General features: G+C 29.1%; 1 protein-coding gene across 1 annotated transcript; it reads left to right on the forward strand.

The window, feature by feature from the left end:
• Positions 1-397: 397 nt before the first annotated feature.
• LOC114408660 lies at positions 398-5,410 on the forward strand. The gene is made up of 6 exons (XM_028371788.1): positions 398-975; positions 3,375-3,501; positions 3,860-4,002; positions 4,120-4,182; positions 4,293-4,361; positions 4,968-5,410. The coding sequence occupies exons 1-6, from the start codon at positions 775-777 to the stop codon at positions 5,037-5,039; spliced, it is 675 nt and encodes a 224-aa protein (XP_028227589.1). The 5' UTR covers positions 398-774; the 3' UTR covers positions 5,040-5,410.
• The last annotated feature ends 15,437 nt before the right edge of the window (positions 5,411-20,847 follow it).

Genomic DNA, 20,847 nt, shown 5'->3' on the forward strand with positions numbered 1-20,847 from the left:
TACATACGATATATCTATCGTTTCTTTAGTAGGGTAGGATTGTTTATCTATATCCTAATAAGTTAGTTTTTACTGCAACACAATATTATGCGGATTAAAACTGATTTATTAATCACTTTCTATTATTTTATTTATATCTTCTTTTTTATTTTGTTTCATCTAACTATTTGTGCACTATAAGTATCTATTTATACCTAGACAAGAAATTGAGGATGGGAATAAAAAAAAAAAGGATTGCTGGTGGTGGGAAAAATAGTTACGTTGCAAAGTTAGTTTTTGCGGCCATTAAGGATAATGTAAATACGGTATAAAATTTAAAAAAATTAACTTTTATTCTGGATATTTTTTTGAACTGATTCTTACATATTTTGTTTGTTAGTGCTGGTTGGAATAAGGTGGAGGTGGTTAATTGATGGTAAGAAGGAAAGGTGAGTGAGAAATTGTGAAGAAGCGGAGTAACTCCTGAACATGACGTTCATGCCGTAACTCCAAGCGCATGATTGAAGAGCCCACCCTCACCTCGCTGACGTGGCACGTTTTCACTGGGCCATTTCGTCTCGTCGGGATTCATCCCAACACACCAATAAACAATACCAATAGCAGTCACTCTCACTCGTTTTTTCTCTCTGCAGAATTTCCCAAATTTCTCCACTACCCTATCTCCTTTGCTCCTGAAACTCGCACATTCTTCATCAGCAATGCACGATCTTCAATACGAATGCAATTTCGATATTTGACATCGGAGTATCAGTGTTTGAGCGGGTGAATTGGAAAATGCTAGAGGCAATGGAAAGTTCGGTCAATGGTGGCTTCTCCCATTTGCAGAGCTGTGGAGATAGCAGCGAAGAAGAGTTATCGGTGCTTCCTCGTCACACCAAAGTTGTCGTAACCGGAAATAACCGCACCAAATCGGTGCTCGTTGGTCTTCAAGGTGTCGTTAAGAAAGCCGTTGGACTAGGCGGATGGCATTGGCTGGTAATTTTCATTTTATTTCTCTACCCTTCTAAACGACACTGCGGATTATCAATTTCTTCGTTCCAATTTTTGGTTGCTAATGTCGTCTATTTCCATTTTTTGTTGTGATTCTTCAAACCAATGTGTTTTTGTGTCGGTCAGTTTTTCTATTTTCTGTTTCATTATTATTATTATTTCCTCACATGTCTATTTCTGATCAAATTTAATTGCTCTGAAGCCCCTGCTTGTTGTAGGTGTCTTATATTTTGAACTATTCTGAACCTAAGTGCGCGAATTGTTATCCGAATCATTCACTCAGATATTTTAATTTGGAATTTCAAATGCGGGTTTCTTCGCGGTGTGGGTTGAATAGATTTTTTCGTTTGCATGTTTAGGGGGAACAATTCTGAATTATTGATTGTGGGTATTCATTGCATGTCTTTCTTCATTGCTGGATCTGGTGTTTCATGACCTGCTCTGTGTGGATCAGTTGTTGATTGGGTCTTCTGTTTGCTCTTATTTATTGATGGAAGTTAATTAAACGATCGTTGCTCTGGATTTTGGTTTTGGTATTGATAATTTGAGGTCTGAGCTCTGAATTATGCTTCGATAAAGCTTGTGCTATTAATATTGTAATTGAATCAGAATTAGGGCAAGAAGTTAATATTTATTTCACAACGATCAGAATCTGGGCTATACTTTGAAGGTTTAACTTTACCATATTTGTTTCTTTTTTCCCCAATTTCCCTTCTCTGATTTTTTTTTTTTTTTTTGCTTCTTTATGCAAAACTGACTGACTATACATCTTACATGAAAATTTTGCATTCAAATCCAACTAGTCCTGTGGCTTCCTTCTGGGAGTTTTGAATTTGAATATTATTTATAAGCTTTATTTGCAACTAGGTTGGCATTAGTGATAGCAATAAGTAGGGTATTGGTAAAGTACTACAAACTTGTCTCCATAGTTGCGTTTGATAAAATAACTTTAATCTTTATCCTGCACCTGCAGTTACCTGTATATTCATACCTGCATTTTCATTATGTGTAAAATCAATACATTAATAAAAAATTATTACAACTGAATTAAAAATTCGTTCTTAATTCTTCTAAACATATCCTTTAATTATTTAAACATAATCTTAGATAATCTAAACGCAAGTCATAATACAATTTTTTTTTGACAAAAGTCATAATACAATATTAGAAACATAACCTTAAATCATCCAAACATAAATCTAACATCAAACTTCTGGAAGAACTATTTTTTAAACTTATACTCTCCAAAACCAACCAAAAAATGATACATTAACACTAATTAGTTTATATTTATATATTATAAAGTCAAAAGAACACAAATAAATAGGTTATTTTACCTTAATATATTCAGAATCAATTTCTCCATTTCTTTTTCTGTGGTAGATATATACAATGTGTCAAACATTGTTGGAGAAACTTTTTTTTATCTTACTGTCAAAAATGGTTTTAACGTTTCTTGATTGTACGATAAAAAACTAAATACATTCCATATAATAGATCTTACGTAAAATTACTGATATATGTGTGTATTTTTTAATTGTCAATTATTTTAAAATTTTGCCTTTATATTAAGTTTAAGATTTTTTTATGTAAAATTTTATTTGATATAATTTATTTTATATATTAATTATTTTGTTTTAAATTTTAATTACATTTAATGTAAAATTCTTTTTTTTTTCAATTTTATTTGTAGGCTTGATTAAACTACTCATATTTTTTAGCATAATTAAAAGAATATTCATATAAAATATTATATACCTGCTTTGTTTATATATAAAAGTTTAAGCATATATTGAAATGTTTTGATTGTAATAATCAATGTTTAAAGATATTATAAAAATAAAAATATTTAAGATGGCTAATATTAACATTGTTAATACAATAATCATATTTTTCTTATATATTGATTACTTATCTTATTAATGATATCATATGTGTTTCAAATTTATTTATGAACATTTATCTGTATTGTGAAAAATATATTACTGACAATAACTTAATATATTTCTAAAAGCTATATCAGAACTAGATTATTTAATTCAGTTCAAACTATTTTTAATTAGATTGAATCAAATTAAATTTAGTATTGTAATTAAAAAATTAATGTGTGTGTTAATAAAATCACTATTTATATACATGTGGTATGGGACCTGTTGGGTACTATAATGCCCATACCTGCACCTATTCCCATTTTTATTTTGCGGCTAAATCCTTGGCTCCAGACTCATCTCTGTTGAGCGGTTGTTTACTCTACCTGTGGTGGATTTTTTCTTTTTTAATTTTGTGGGTACGCATAGGATCCTGGTAGAATTGCCCTCCCTAGTTGGCATTTGTTGTCAGACTATTATTTTACATTGTTCTTAATTGTTTATAAACAAATGCAGGTTCTTACAAATGGTATTGAAGTTAAGCTACAAAGGAATGCTCTTAGCGTGATTGAAGCACCCACCGGTAATGAGGAAGACGATGACCTTGAGTTTGAAAATATGCCGTGGAATGGATCAGATATGGGTGAGTTTGCACTTCACAGTTACAATTTTTAGTCGTCTTTCTTGCTTACTGGTATTGTGATCAAATGATCAAAGTATTCACTATTCAGCCTTGCATGTTGACTAGTATTGCTATTGTGCACCCGACTCTGAAAGTAGGCATATATGGGAATGCTGTGATATTTTAATTAATTAATTGTTGTTTTGGCTTCCATATCCGTGGCTTTCCAAAGTGGTAGAGATTGGTGACATTGGATCCGTTATGTCTTCTCCTGTTGCTTGTGCTATCTCTAAAGTTTTAGTGTCTTTAATATCTTTTGACCACACCACTTTTTTTTTTTTTTTTTTATAATTTTGGTGTGCTTTGTTTGATTTCTCAGCATCGGACGACACACACAAGTCCCACAAGTCGAGGCATAGAATGCATAGAACATTGGGATCATCTCACAAAACCACGAGTAGGTCCTTCTCTGCCGATTCACAGTCAAAGGGGTCCGTTTCTATGCCGCTTCATGGCTCCACGGTATATCAACTTTATTTTTTTTTCTTAATTTATTTCCCCTCCCACTGACATAGTAAATGATTTATCCCCCTAGTCAGTATTTTAATTATTAACATTAATTTTGAATATTTTCTGTAGAAGGTGGACTTGAGCAAACTTGAAATGGCTGCACTGTGGAGATATTGGCGACATTTTAATCTAGTAAATTCCTTAGTACTAATCGTTTGGTTACTGTCTCCCATAAAAAATAGTTTTGGCACTGTGTGTATGTGTCCCCTTTGTGCTTACTTCTTGAAATGGATATTCTGTAGGTGGATGCGTTCCCAAACCCATCAAAAGAGCAGCTAGTAGACGTTGTTCAGAGGCATTTCATGTCGCAGGTAACTTAAAGTTTGTGATTGCATATTTGTTTGTCTTAAATAGTAATCGTTGGAATATTCTATTGCTGTTAAATGATGTTTTTATGGTGGTGAACTGCATATCCGATTCCAATCTTTTCCAGAGCAAGCTAATCTCTATTATTAAATGATCATACGAAAGTGATTCTTTCTAATAGTCTTGTCTAATATTCCAAATCTTTTAATGATAAAATTAATGTCAAATAAGTATTTTAGTGGTAAATAAGCAGTTTAATTTTTTTATTAAATGAATTACATTATACTATTTTTTACTTGTACAGTATTTTTTATTAACGTCAACCTAAGTAATGTTGTAATTTTTAATAATTACTAGTATTATATTAGTATTAGTAATTAGTAAAATAATACATTAAGAGGTAACCCATAGGTAAAAAAATCTTGTTTATGCAATTCCTGGAAGTGATGTCACTATGGTGCAAGCATGTCACCAAAATCTACCAAAGCATAAAGCATTGCCTTTAAATGTATGTGTATGTGCATATGCTCAAGTGTTTCCTTATGTTTGTTGAAGAACTTGAACAAGAATTTGGGTATCATAGTCTGAAATTGTGTTTTTGTTTTGTGAAGCAAATGGACGAATTGCAGGTGATTGTGGGATTTGTCCAAGCTGCAAAGAGGCTTAAGACAGTGTGGAAATGAGAAGAAATGATATTTTGAAAAGTTAAATTGTCTATGCTAACAATGATAGTGTATGTAATATCCACTTCCCTTCGTATTATGTTAATATTTATCGCTGATTCGTAACTTTCTGATATAGTAGTAGGTTAGTAGTTTGAGCCTTGAGGTTACAGAGACTCTTACTCTTTTGTAGCGACCCAGTTATGTAGATAAATATGTGTCATTGCAACTGGATCATCAGGGAAGTCACCGCGACTTTCTTTGCAACTTGATTCAATGTATTGCTGACCTGGGAAGTGAGTTTTTAGAGACCTCAATGTATATATATTTTAGTTTCTCCTAACTTTGATTCGTCTTAAATGAATTCTCGTGTTGTGCCACCTGATTCGCTATAGTGGATGACTTGATCTTTTGTTTAATTGTGAGAAATGACGCTAACTTTTTTAATACGTGGCAAAATAAAAAAAAATGACATGTAATTATGAGATTAAATTACATGTCATTTTTTAATAATAGGCAATGTTGAAATATGTAATTATGTTCTTTGACTACTTGAATTACCAACCATGTATTGCGGATTTGTCCTGTAGTCATTTGTGGCTTATGTTTACATTTGGCCGCTTTACCTTCTTTTGTAAATCTCGGTTTAGTGTATTTTCTTGACTTTCGTATTGACCTTTAATTCAATAATATTAGTCTTTTGCTTTTCAAAAAAAGTAAAAAATACTGTGATTATGCCAAATATATGGTATCATTATTATAATATAAAAAAGAAACTAAACAATTTAAATAAATAACTACCTTTTGACTCCAATTGAATTAACTCATTAAGTGCTTTTGCGCACTCCTTGTAATGGAATCAATTAGACTTTAAATTATATGGTCTATGCTATCTGTCCTCGCATCACTTAAACCCTTTTTTAGTTCAAAATTATATTGTGTTTTAAAGCACTCAATTTACGTAAAGTATTTATTGTAATTTTTTGAAATAGTTTTGTAATGTTGTTTTGGAAAAAAGACGCCGTTAAATAGCATGATAAAAGGCCTGACTTATGCGAAGATGTTTCATCGAAAATAACACATGCAAATGATTTTTATTTGCAAAATGTTGTACGAAACAATTATTTCCTTTTTAAAAAAAAAAATGAAAGTTGCGCATGTATGATTTTGGACAAGGTTGAAAAAATGGACTGGATGAATTTTCTAATTTCATTGTCAGTAAAGAATTAGTTTATTTAATAATAATAATAATAAATGATTTGGGAGACAAAAAAAGTAGACTCCTTAATTTGATGTACTAAAAACATAACTAAGTCTTGATAAAATAATAAAATAGTGTACAATATTATATTAAAATTTTAAATAGAGAGATAAAAACAAGCTCTCTTTTTTTAAAACGGAAGCTTGAAAATATATGAAGAGGAACAATAAATAGGTAAAAACTGAGGAGAAAGTGAAGTGGGTAAGAAATTGAGTAAGAAAGGGAAATGTGGTAGTGGTGGTGGGGACAAAGAGCGAAGCAGAAGCACCGGTGAAAATTGAACGTCTGGCTGCACATAAGTAGAAAAATATTAGACACGCCTATAAAGTTTGGTGGTCGGTTGGTGTTTTCTTTGACATTCATTATTACCTATTATTAGTATAATAATGTTTTCAAGACTCTCCCAATACACACAGTGCATTGTTAACTAACCCCATCTTTAAGTTGGATCAATAGCAACTACTTTGACCCCTTGCCCCTATAAGTACCTTCTGTCTGTATTATTGATTATAAGTCCTAACTACAAGATCCTTTCTTTTCTTTTTTTAAGTGTGGTGTAAACAAAAAAGAAAAAAAGATGAGTTGCTTTCAAGTGTGGATTGGGTTTCTCTTGGCTTTGTCACTCTTGAATTCATGTGCTCTTGTCTACTCCTACCCCACTCCAAATTCTCCTTCACACCCTCCTCACCATGGTGCACACAAGCCAGGGTGCTACCAGCATACTCCTCCAACACATAGGCATCGTAAGATTCCACCACCACCATCATTGCCGTTCTTGTCGCCGCTACCACCTGGAGCATTTTATTTCTTCTCCCCACCCCCTCCTAGTCCTACCCATTATCCAAAAACGCCAAGGCCGGTGGGCCTGGGCCCACCCCCACCAAGGTTCCGGGTACTTTGATTTGGCATAAATAACATATACATATATCACTGAGAGCTTCATCGGGCCTAGGCGGAAAAAGCTTGTTGTTACAGTGCTTCGGGTTAATTATATATCTTGTACTCTAGTCTTTTTTTTTCTCTTCCGATTTGTTAGAGTAAACTGTAACAGTAGCTGTTCTCGTAACGTCTGGTATATTGTTAATCTGGAAGTGTCTGAACGTGTTCATTTGAGGTGAACAGGTTTGCCATTTTACAAGTTTTTAAATTCTACACTGAATCTAAATGTTGGTCTTTCAGAGTTATATGCTTGTCATCACAGTATTGTTTTAGAAGTTCTTGAAACGTATGCTGGAATTTCAGTCATTTAAGGAGTTATTTTTAATTTTGTTCTTATATACACAAATTTATGGAAGATTATAAATGAAAAAATTAAAATTTTAAAAGGACTAAAACACAAACGTGGAGGACTCAAAATGAACAAAAAAATTATAGAGACCAAAATTAAAAATAATAAATTTACATATACTAGAATTAAACAAAATAAACTTACATGAATAAGAATAAAATAGAGTATTAATTTACCTGAACGATAAATATATTTAATTGTAATTTTAGAAAATGTCATGAGAGTTTATTCCGAGTTCTTTTGAATAATATTATATATTTTTGCAGCAATTTTTGTAATAAAGACAGAAATAGGAAAAGAATAAAGAAAAATGTGAAATGAAATAATTAGTTATATGACGTAGAAAAAAATGGTGTGGAAAAGTGAAATAAAAATAACATTATTCAATTTAATTCTTTTTATTAAAGTATTTCTAACAGTGCAATCGTGGTAAATCACTTTTGCATAGGCCGTACAATGCCATATAAGAACTTCTATAATAAGTTATATCTAATAATGTACTCCTTAAAACCTTAAATATAGATTATACGATTGACTAAAAATTCTTAGCAACAGTTAAGAACCATTGATTTTTCCATCTAAAAAAAAACATTGCTTTTATGAGTAACAGTTCTTCTTATAAGAATTGTCACATTAATTGCTCCAATAGTGAAACCACATATTAACTTATTCTCAAGTTTAAGAATCTTATAAGCAACTCTTGTTAAAAATGTTCTTTAAAGTTTTTTAGATGATGAAGTTCTCTAACTTTTTTACATCATTTAAATTGCTTGAGATTCAGACTTAAAAAAACTATTGAAATATAAATAAAAACAAACATTTTAAAATTTTAATCAAAATATATAGTTTAAATGCAAAAATATAATTAACACGTAGATGCAATAAATAGACGATAACAAATATAAGATATAGTTCGTGCTATTTTTTTCACAATAAGAATAATAGAAATGACTATTAACTATTATTTTGTTACTCCAAAACTGTAAAACAGTAAAACATGCAAAAGAACATAAAAAATAAAATAAAATGAAACATTTCTAAAACGTACACTTCGTCAATTACAGTACAACATGGAACACTATTAAATGTCTGTTTGTAATAAATAACGTGATTTATAGATTTGAAAAAACTAATGATTTTAATAATTTGATTTGTTGTTTTATAATTTTACTTTTCTCCTCTAAAATACTAAAAATTTATCGAGTAACCAACTCTAAGATTACTTAATAGGATAGTATTATATATATGTATTATAGTTGCCTTTTCAAACTTAGCACTATAGACTTTACAATACATTATCTGTGAAATAAACTTATCGAATTCGTGTACATTTCTTAAGTTGAAATAAATTCAAAAATAAAGAAAAACAGCTTCGAAACCGTGCATTATAAAGAGGGAAAATTGCTTCGAATAATTGATAATGTATCCAGGAGAGCCCAGTAGATTTGTTACTTTTTGTAGTGTCACGTTGGCCCAATATGTAGTAAACTTCATTTTGTTTGACTGTCAAAATTCCATGGACCATATATTATTGAGTTCAATTTAAAAGGACTTTTTAGTATCATCTTCACACACAGACATATATATATATATATAAATAAAAGATGATGGAGTGATATGCTAAATTCCTATTAAATGACTGAAAAAAAATTTATGGTGACAATGCATAATTGCATATAAATTAAATTTTATATTATTTTCTGCTAAATTGAAATTCAAGATGGGCTAAGCTCAAAAAGTAAGCAAGGTACTAAATGTCATCCCTATAAGTTTTTTTGTCGTTCTTTGTTGGGCATATGAATTAACAGAAAAATAGATATCAATTGGACCCAATAAGACTACTTGTTGCTGTTCGTTCTTCAATGATGGGCAAACACCCTGGACCTTGGCCATTCTACTTAGATATTGGCTATTATACCTTGGACCCTCTCTCCGAAAAGAAGGAAAAGCTTCTACCAGAAACTACTAATTTTGTAAATAAAAAAAAAACAGTATTTTTATATTTTTCAATCAAAATTAATTTTTTATAGCGCTAAAAAACTGAAAAATTTATTTTGCAGGACATGGTTGAACTCACAACTATTTCAACTAAATATTTTTCTTTTTATATTTTAAGACATTAAATGTATTTATTGAAAGTATTAAGAGAATTAGTGTAAAAATATAATGAGGTATTTTTATTGGGCTGAGGGGTAGTAAATTTAAGGTAATTTTTAATGCAAACGAATATCACTCAATTTTTTGGGCAAAGGGTATATAGTCTGTTTGCCTTTCTGTTATTTTGGCCAGCACTTGAGCAATTAGAAATTAGAAGTTTAGAACCATCTCAAGTCATTGACTAAATGTGCTTGGGGTCCTCAGAAGAAAGACCAATAATCATTCCACTTGATTCAAGGTTGCTGTTAGCACAACTGATATGTGTGTATATATATATTATGACATAAATAAACAATTATACCATCATACACCCCTAACTGCCCTAAGACAATTCAAGCAGTACTAAATTTCTTAAAATACTGGTTTGGAAAATCAAATCCTAATCAGGTCACCAACCTGTACCCGGCCTCCATTTTTTAATTTTATACCAGGAACTTTAACATCTAAGACATCAGGGCTATGAAATCTTAAGTATTGCTCGTTTTCAAAGGAAATGATTCGTTCACCTATTTCATTTGAGAATCCTAAATTATATATATTTGGGTTTGGTGATCACATCAACGGACAACCATGTCTCTTTTCTTTTTTCTTTTTTTTAAAATGTTTTTTATTTAATTGTAATTATATTTTCAATGATTTTTTTTATTCATAATAATAAGTTCTAATAAATGAAATTTTAAAAATAATCTTATTTTTATTTCAGATTAAAAAAATTAAATGATGTTAACTAATTTGATCAATGAGTGTAAAATTTATTATTTTTATTTATATATAAATTTAGAGGAAATATTTACTTGAGCGCATCTTGTTCGTAAATCGTGTTTTGAATTTCATCACCATATCTACGTATATAACATGCATTAGTCATGCTCTCATGTGCATTGAAAAAGACAGTGGTGTAGCTTAATTAGTGTCTAATTTAATAAATAGATCAAAATGGTGAGAACTCATGCACCTCAGTATATGATATCTTCCAGACACTAACTTATAAAGACTCTATTTGCATTGTCTCCCCCTCGAGCCCTCGGGCCCTCGGGCCCTCGGGCCCTCCGCCACGTGCCCTAGCACCCAAAGGCCAAAAGACAACATCGGGTAAAACAATACTTCCCTTCGCTGCAACGCCTATAATTTTGAAAAGTTCCGATGATCATAGGTCGTCGAGCATTCAATTTGATTCACACATGTCATAAATTCTTTCAATTTCATTAATTTGGACCACAAATAAGTCTTATATGTGATGGATAATCAGCTTTGTTTTTTTCTCTTTTTTAACTACCTCACATCTGAAGTAACTTCTAGCTAGGTTATATATAAGCAATAAGTATATCAGTATAATGAAATAAACTTATTTATTAAATATTTGAAGTTGATCTAACAAACTTATACACTAGCTAGTAAAATAAGCTGAAAATTGACTTATTTAACATGTCAAACAAACTTACAAACACTAATAACTTCGAGATGTCATTACTATTTTATCAAGTAAATATATAAGAGAAATAAAAGACAAAAGTTAAAAAATTACAAATAATTTTAATATAGATAAGAAGATTAATTACTTTTTAAGTGCATCATAAACTACAAATTAAAAAAACAAAAACAAAGCAAGCTTATTAGTCAAATATGATAAGGAATGCTATAAACTGTTAATGGAACAAAACGAATTTAATATATATAATTAATTATGACCTCTCTCTGTACAGTAAATTAAAAGAGTAAACTTTCAGTAACATCAATTAACGTTTTCTTAAGACGAGAGCTAAAGATAGATCATATGTAGGGAAGGTTCTAATTGCAACAGCTTTGAATTTTGCAAACATTTCGTGCTTCCAAAAGCCATACGCAGTACGCAGGCAACACTTGCATTGAAGATAGCAACAACTGATAACTACTAATAAAAATGTTTGATGACGAGCATAATTGAATTCCTTCCTTGTTCTGTTAAATGATTGAATAAACTCCATTAAAATAAGTTCTGATGTTTATGTGAACTGCGTTCTACGCCAGCTAACGTATAATTGAATAAGTTATATTATTTTTATACGTACTTTTAACAATATATTGTTATAATTATTTATTTATTTATTTATCGCATCACGTATTTTATTATATATTTTTCTTAAATAACTGTTCAAAAATATTGTAGCAGATTTTTTCTTTGGTGGGTATAGAATAGATTTTTTTCCTAATCAAATGTGTTTATGAGAAACTAATAACTTTCATATTTTTAACAAAACTAATGTGATTTCTCTCTTTACAACGGAATTCCAAACATGTATTGAGTGTAAAAATCTTACACTGCTGATTCACTGAATGCATGAAAAATATATATTTTTATACAGTCTAACAATACATGAGATAATCTCATAAAAATTGCATTGCCTATACATAAACAGGCACGTGAATATTATATGTGGCTAAAAATATGCAGAGGAGTTATGATTAGGCATTTTTTTGTTGTTGATAAAGTTATGATTACACATTCCCCACTAGGCACCAGCATTTCATAATTTTAGACATTCTCCATGTGGCAGGGCCTTGGGCTTGACTAACCTGAGCCTTGTGCCAGTCCCACCCGTTCGTCTTTTTCTCATAATGAAAATGAAATTAAGCATTTCTGTACCCAAATTCCAAATATATCTATACACCAAAAACTAAGTTGGATCGCTGTCTAGCAATATGCATTTTAGATGAAATTGCCATTCAGCTGAGTACAAGTAGCTATCATCAACTTGTTCAACTTTTTTTTTATCTAGTGAGTATGACTTTATTTGAACGCAGTTGTTAGCTTTGCCTCGTGCGTCATCCCATGTGCTAAATTCGCCTTTTAAATTTCACTGCTTAAAATAGAATGGTATTTCTTCGATACGTTCTATTAATATAATAAAATTATACATTTTTTTACAAAAAATAAATACTAACAACTAATACATTTTTTAATGTACCCTTTTTAATACATTTTCTACTATTAACTGAAATTTATTAGAAACACAATTTTTTATGAGTTTCATTTCTTATTTACTGATTTTCACTAAAGATTTTTATAGTTTTAAATTTTTATTATTAAATTTTGATTAATAATAAAAATTGTATTAGAAAGAATATACTTGAAAATGTGTTGCTGATCCTCCTTACAAAAAAAAAATAATGAGATGTGATAAATGATACAATGAAAAAAAAAGTTAAAGTTAAAAAATAAAATATTAAATTGGTTGTTGTATATATTTTTGTTATATGAATATGATATCCTCCCTCTATTATAGCTGGAAGCGGCCCACAAAACAAAAGAAAGTTTGGGTCAATCAAATGAAAGCTTCTGATATATATAAAATAAAAACAAACCTCCTTTAGATGAAAGCACGCAAGTCCAATAGGGATAGTGTTGTTTGTTGAAAATACACAAACTCCAAGAGTTGGTGCCTTGTTGGTAGGCAACCTAATTGTTTAATTATATATGCAGGTCAATGAATTGAGCAATAGTTTGAACTCGAAGTTGAGATTCTTTTAACATCATGATGAGGATTTGATGGTACCAAAGAAGCGAAACTTATTTATCTCTGCACTGAAGGATTAGTTCAACCTTTTAAGAAATTTGGTGCACACCAACAAAATATTGAATAGCAAGAAAAAAAAACGAGAGAGACAGACTGGTGTGTGGGACAATAATTGATAATGCTGAGTACTCTCAAGTCTCAATTATCATCCAGAAGCCAAAAAGTAGTATCTCTTTTATCGCATGAAAGGACTCCTAAACTCATATATGCTATGCCTTTGAGGTCCACCTTCCATATTATAATTGACATCCCAAACGAAATACTGATTGTGATACTAGGATTTTGTGGCCTAATTAACTTTTTCTCTTCTCTAAAGAGGAGACAATAATTTATTGTTAAAATATGGTGGAGCGAGTTTGAAGGGCTAAGAGTATTTTGTAAGTTTTTTATTCCTTATCTACGAATTGGATTGCTTGGTGCCTAAACCTCTCTTTTTAGGGATAGTTTTACTGTTTCTTGATTTCGAATTGTTCATGACAAATAGTTTAATGAACTAAAGTTGTGGAATGAGGGGTTTGACCAACTACCATCATCCCATATGTTGTATGCAAGGAAAACTGCAGAAATTTGAAAACAACGCCCGATAAAATATTGTAGATTCCCTGGTCAAACTATCAAGTACTTTGTCTTAGAAAAGATCGTAAATAAAAATTATATATATGATTTCTCTTTGAATTGAAGCGTATAATGATTTTAAAATATTTTTTATTCTTAAAATTTTAAAATGTGATTTTTTCAATTTATTTTTTTATAAAAATATTCATTTTTAATCTCTAAAAATTAAAAATTGTTGTTTTTAGTCTCAAGTTTGGAATTTTAATTATGTCATTTTTGTTATATATAAAAATTAAAACTAAATATTCTTTTTTAGGAACTAAACTAAAAAAAAACATCATATTTTCAAAGACCAAAAATATACTTAAACAGTTAAACTTATATGAGTGTGTAAAGATTCTGGGTATTAGTAAAATGGCATTTTCATGCTCTTAGAGAAGGAAAACCTATTTACACATATATAACTTTAAAAAGTTTCGCAGCAAACTGACAGCCTGACAATTAGAAAAGGGAAGGGAAAAAGACATATACATTTTTTTTTTCCATTCACGATATTTCTTAATGTATAGTGCAAAACTTAGGTAATATATGTAGTACTATAGTTAGTTGTTATGGTTTTAAAATAATTAATATTTTACCTCAATAAATGTTATTCCCGTTTTGCTACTAAAATCATTAGTAATTATCATATTTTTTTGACAGAAATTATTAAATTTGTTTAATCTTTTATAAAAGATAATCATGAGTCCGAAAAAATCTTTAAATATTTAATATAAGTGTATATCAAGAATTTGAGCTTAACACAACCGATTAAATTAAACTAATCTCACATCAATAATTATCATTACTATAATGAAGTATTAATTTTGATTGGAAAGTAATATTAATAATATTTTATTTAAGTTTTGTCCTTATGTATATTGCATTTGGACTGTCATCATATGCTTGTTTGTTACAATGTCAAGTACGAGGAAAGTCTAGCATGTTAGATTCAAATAAATAAATTAAGCAATATGTAAGTGATAAAAAATTATACTCTTCAATCTTTAAGATTGTGGGTCAAATGTGAGGTACAATTGGTTTTGGTAGTTCTCACTTGATCCATTCATACAGATCTTTTCGATGTACATTACTTTATTACAAATAAAAAAATCAAATTGAGCTTAAAGAATATATTATCATTACAAATTGGAAATATTTTATTTGAAAAACTAGTAAACAGTTGACATTGACACTTATAATATAGTGTTTTATAAGTTTTGAACTAGGAAAAAAAACTTTTGCTGTCACTCCTCACATAGTTGGGAAAGAAGAAAAATATGTATATATTTACAGAAAACAAAAGCATTTCGGTTTACTTATATTATTGCAGGTATCTGTATTTGTTTAAATTCTATAGAATAGTTGATTTTGTAAAAATAATAGTAATAGGGATTCAATTACAAGTCGTTTTAAATATAAAATATTTTTTATTTTATTGAATTGAGATTGTCAAACTAATCATAAGTTGCAGGTAAAGTGCAGTTTCTGGTTTTGAATGTTGCATGACTCTCTTCATTAAGAAAATGAATATGATGAGATGAATTGCTGTGAAAGACTGAAGCGGGGTGGCTTTTATTGCCTTTGGCTTTGGAAAGTGAAGACATTGTCACCATCATATGAAATCATTCACAAACGGTTTCCTTCTGATATTACGTTGATTGGGACTCTTATTATGATTGGTTCCACTCTGATTAAAATATCTCATGCTTGTATATCAACATATATTTTAGAATTTTCATTATTTTCATTCATTAATAATGCAATTCCATAAGACTTATAATAGAATAATTTAAATTCATGTTTAAATGAAACTAACACGAAATTTTAGTAAATAAAAAATAATTCGTAATTAATCTTTCTCTACTCAGTTTTTTTATATTATATTATTCGTTTTGCACACCAAATATAGATATAAAACAGGGCTTTGAATTTGAATTGAGGATTAAATTTGTAATTATAATGTTTGTAAGGTCTGCTTTGGAATTGGATTTTAATAATAATTTTTATTTGCCTATAAAAATAAGGTTAAATTGAAATTTTAGTCTCAAATTTATGACCTCTTATATTTAAAGATAAGTAAATAAAAATTAAGATACTTATTTTTTTATTTAATTTTTATAAAAACTAGAGTTATTAAAAAAATTAATTGTAAAATTTATAAATTAAATAAAATCAATATATAAATCTTTTTTATTTTGAATAATTTACACATTTTTATTTTTATTTTACCAAATTATAATTAAATTTCATAAATTCTTATATAAATTATTTACTTAAATCAATATTAGTTTGTGTATTTTTAAATTAGAATAAAATAAGAACAATCTTTTATTAATTTATATTGAAATATAATTTTATAATAAAAATAAATGCATATAAAATTAAATATTAAATATTTTATTTTAATTTATAATTTAAAAAAATTAATAACTCTTAAATAATAATACATATAAAATTAACAAAAAACAACTGTCTTTGAAATTTATTATGTTAACTTTAATTTTTTTTTTAAAATTATGAGTTCAACTTGAAATTTTTTTTTTAAAATTATGAGTTCAACTTGAAATTTTTTTTATTCTTCCCTTTATTTCATTCCTTATCATGTAAGCGGACAACCTACGTAAATATCAATATTTTGATTAAATTACATTTTTTTGTTCAGATCGGTGAAATAGTATAGAAATCAGCTGTACTGTAACGTACGTCCTAGTCAACGGTGGTTGAGCAAATGCATTAGATATGCCTACTGTGATTCAACGCTCTACTTTTATTTTATCACATATATGTGAGTTAGGGTTTTCAAAGCATATGCAATTAAAAAATAACGTACTTTTATTTATACTAATCAAATCCTATAAGGGTCAGAAGGAGGAAATTAGGCTACAAAATAATAGAAGCTTGAATTATGGGTTACCAAAATACCTAACATGAATAAGTGAGATCAAACGCCGTTAAGAGAAAAAGATTTTCCGACTAATTTTTCTATGGACTATCTATAAATAAATACTATCTCTTCAGCCTTTCTGTCCTCTTTGATGCAAAAAAAAAAAATATATATTACTGTAAATGATCATTGAGACTTACGATATTATGAAAATTTAGAATTGAGAAACATTATTTATCCTTAATCATTCTTCTATTTTTTTATATAAAAAAAAAAAAACATAATCCTATCCAATCATTGACGAAGGCAAGGGAGCTTGATGGACAAGGCCGCCGTTATAGAAAATGTTTAGTATTTGAAAGCGTTTTACCTAATTAATGTGTTCCCCTTAATCAAATAATAAATACTAGAGTTTGCGTCCCAAAATTTAAATTATGATGTTGTTTCTATAATTAACTCATCTTATGTTAAAGCTAAAAATGTTATTGATCACTTAATTACTTTTATTATTTGCAGTTTCTACTTACAAACAAGAGATTAATCTACTAATATATATAATTTGTTGGTTATGTAAGTTTGTTAGTTGAGCAAATCTCTTTCTCCTTGCCCCGGGCGCATCAGGATTCAGGAGCAATGGAAGGGAGCACCTACCGCTAGTTACCACAAGCACCACTTGTAACTTAAAAAATAAAAAAATAAAAAAATTTAAAGCCACTTTAAATCCTAAAAGTCTGAATCGACATGAAAAGATTTACTTAGAAGCGAATTTTTAAAATATCTAACTTTTTTTTAATATTTTATCTTGTATATATGAATTGTGTCTTTAACTTATAACCCGAACTAATAAAATCTTTAAAAATACCACATGTACTGTTTTTTCCTTTGAAAAGTTTATTTTTTTATGAGAATTGTAAGAGCCGTGAGATTGAAACCTGGCTTTTGGTGAGTGGGTCATATATTATTGCTTTATCACATATTTGATCATTTTATCATCCCACCAAAACAAAGGAACAATAACCCCACTTCACGTTACCCCATTCCCGTGGGTGATTATTTATTTATTTTGAAATTTCACTCTTTTAAACTCTAAGTAACATGAAAATACAAGATTCATTAATTAGAAGATAAGAAAAATAAGATTTCGTTTTGTTAACTATTCTTTCTATCTCTTTACATTTGTAATGACGAGGGGTTAGAAAGAACACATTTATGTTAGGAAGGTGACCTTATTTCATGTTAGTGAGTATTAATCATATAATCACTATTCTCATTAAGTAGCAATTATCTTTAAAAACTTCTCGTATTTAACTCAATTGTTCTATACATGGATTACATCATAATTTCATGATTAAAAATATAAATCATTTTGAATCATGATGGTTGTACATCACTTAATCGACATAGTCTCTTCCATATACTACAAATTAGTCTTCTTCTTAATATGATCATTAGCTAGGAGTACATAATTGGTTCAACAAAATATCTTTATTCAAGACAAAACTTATTAACATTACTCTAATACAAATGTGCATGCAAACATAGAGAACAATAAATTAGAAACATATCATAAATGAGCTTAGAGTGTTAGTAAAATACATAAGGTAAATTACATTTAATGATCATCAATAACAATAATGCTTATATTTTCAACATGTTCTATAAATGTCTTGAGCGGTAATCTTATTGTCAAAGAATCAGTTATCATAAGGTTTGTGCTAATATGTTTTATTGACATTCTTTATTTTTGAATTTTTTCTTTCACGACAAAGTACTTCAATTCCATATGCTTAGCACCCTTAAAGTATTTGTCGTTCTTGGAGAAAAATATTGTTGTGGAGTTATCACAATACATTTTCAGTAGCCTAGTAATACTATCGATAATTCCAAACCTGAAATAAAGTTTTGCAGCCAATTAGACTGAATTGTAGTCTCAAAACATGTTACAAATTCAATTTCCATGGTAGATGCAACAATAACTGATTGCTTTGCACTCTTTCACGATACTGCTTCTCCGGCTAAGAGAAATACAAAGTCAAGAGTGGATTTTCTCGTATCCACACATCCATCAAAGTCTGAGTATGAATACCTAATCACCTCAAGGTATCATACCTCCTATATATAAGTATGTGATCTTTTGTTCCATGTAAGTATCTCAGAACTTTCTTTGCAGCTTTCCAATGTTTCATTCCCGGGTTATTTTGATATCGTCCTAACATTCAGTTGCAAAGCTTATGTCTGGTCGAGTACAAATTCGAGCATACATAATACTCCCAACAATTGATGCATATGAAATTGCTTCCATTTGTTTTCGTTCTAGATCATTTCTAGGACATTGTACAAAACTAAATTTGTCTCCTTTCTGAATTGGAAAAAGTGATGCTGAGCACTTTTTCATCCTGGATCTCTCTAGTACTTTATTGATATATGCTTTCTGAGATAAATCTAACAATCCTTATAATCTATTTCAGAATATTTTTATCCCTATCATATAGTTTGTCTCACCTATATCTTTTTATTTCAAAGTTGATATAGAGAAACTTCTTAGTCTCATGAAGAAGACCAAGATTATTAGTTGCAAGCAATATATCATCAACATACATAATTAGAAAAATAATCTTACTCCCATTGACTTTCAAATATATACACAAATTAACAGTATTTTCCTTAAATCTAACGGAAACAATAGTATCATTAAACTTTAAATACCATTGACGGAAAGATTGCTTAAGATCCTATATTGATTTCTTTAATCTACACACCATGCGTTTCTTTCATTCAACTTAGAACTCTATTGGATGATCCATATAAACATTTTCCTCTAAATCTCCATTAAGAAAAATAATTTTCACATCCATCAGATGTAACTCAAAGTCATAATGGGCTACTAATGCCATGATAATACTGAAAGAATCTTTTTGTGAAACCGATAAAAACATTTTTTATAATCAATGTCATCTTTCTCAGTAAATCCCTTAGTAACAAATATAGTCTTGTAACGTTTAAGGTTGTCATGAGAGTCACATTTAGTTTTGAAGGCCTACTTACAACCAACTCTCTTACAACCATTTAACCTTTTCTCAAAATTAATACAATTTACTGCATGTGAAAACAAAACTAGATCATCATCATCATTAATACTAAGTCTGTTTCTATTCATGTAAGTATATGTCATTCGAAATAAAAAATTAACATAGTATTTAAAAAATTAGTATAATTTTTAATTGCTGAGTTGCAGATTTCAAATTAGTGATTCTTATTAATTGTGCTTATAAATATCATTCATATAAGAATTGCTAGCTCAGTTGTGACCCTTGTTATTTATTTTTCTCCTTTGTTATCTTCTTTCTTTTAGGTAGTATGTTGTTTTCTGATTAAATCTAATCTGTTGCAATTTTTTCTTCGACGAAGGAATCACACCTTTTATAATAATTTACCGTATATAAAAAATATTATGACTCAAATGCTTGACGTGTAGTCTTTGATAAATAGTTATCGACATCGTTCAGAAATTGTGAGTTTCAATTAAAAAAACGCTTAGAAATTTAGGCGTCAAATTAGTTTATACTTTATAGCAAACAGGCAAGTTTTGTTATTCTATACTTTGATTGTTTTATTGTTTATGAGCTCTGCACACACTTTGATGGGACAAAGAACAGGAATATAAAAGCACTGGGGACGGGGTTCAACATTTGCAAAATTGCAATTATCCAAGTCGCGGTCGTGAACAGGTAGGTACCTTACCAATTCATCCACATATTTTTTATTTCCCTCATGTGTCCTTCTCTGACATAATCGTAAATACAATCAAATATTAAATATGAATGAAAATTCAAAAGCTTCATTCATCATATTTTAAGAAACTAGTCTCTAAAATTGTCATTCCGAAATCTAAATGCAATCTATAAATTCATTATATGCATAAAAGAAATATGATTTATTTAATATAAAAATGTGAAAAGTTATTATTATTATTATTATAATCATAACAAGTTTTAAGAGATTAAATTAAAATTATAATACATGAAAAATGCAATTAATTCAGAGAAAATCATCAATAAAGGTTCATATATTTATTTAACGTATCTCGA

Source organism: Glycine soja, chromosome 4 (genome assembly GCF_004193775.1).
Source record: "Glycine soja cultivar W05 chromosome 4, ASM419377v2, whole genome shotgun sequence".
Taxonomy (NCBI): Eukaryota; Viridiplantae; Streptophyta; class Magnoliopsida; order Fabales; family Fabaceae; genus Glycine; species Glycine soja.

Bases quoted from the DNA above. Each gene is read 5' to 3' on its own strand.
- LOC114408660 (XM_028371788.1), top strand. From the start codon at position 775: ATGCTAGAGGCAATGGAAAGTTCGGTCAATGGTGGCTTCTCCCATTTG. The intron at 3,502-3,859 runs GTGAGTTTGCAC...TTGATTTCTCAG, and splicing joins GTGGAATGGATCAGATATGG to CATCGGACGACACACACAAG. The intron at 4,003-4,119 runs GTATATCAACTT...TATTTTCTGTAG, and splicing joins TGCCGCTTCATGGCTCCACG to AAGGTGGACTTGAGCAAACT.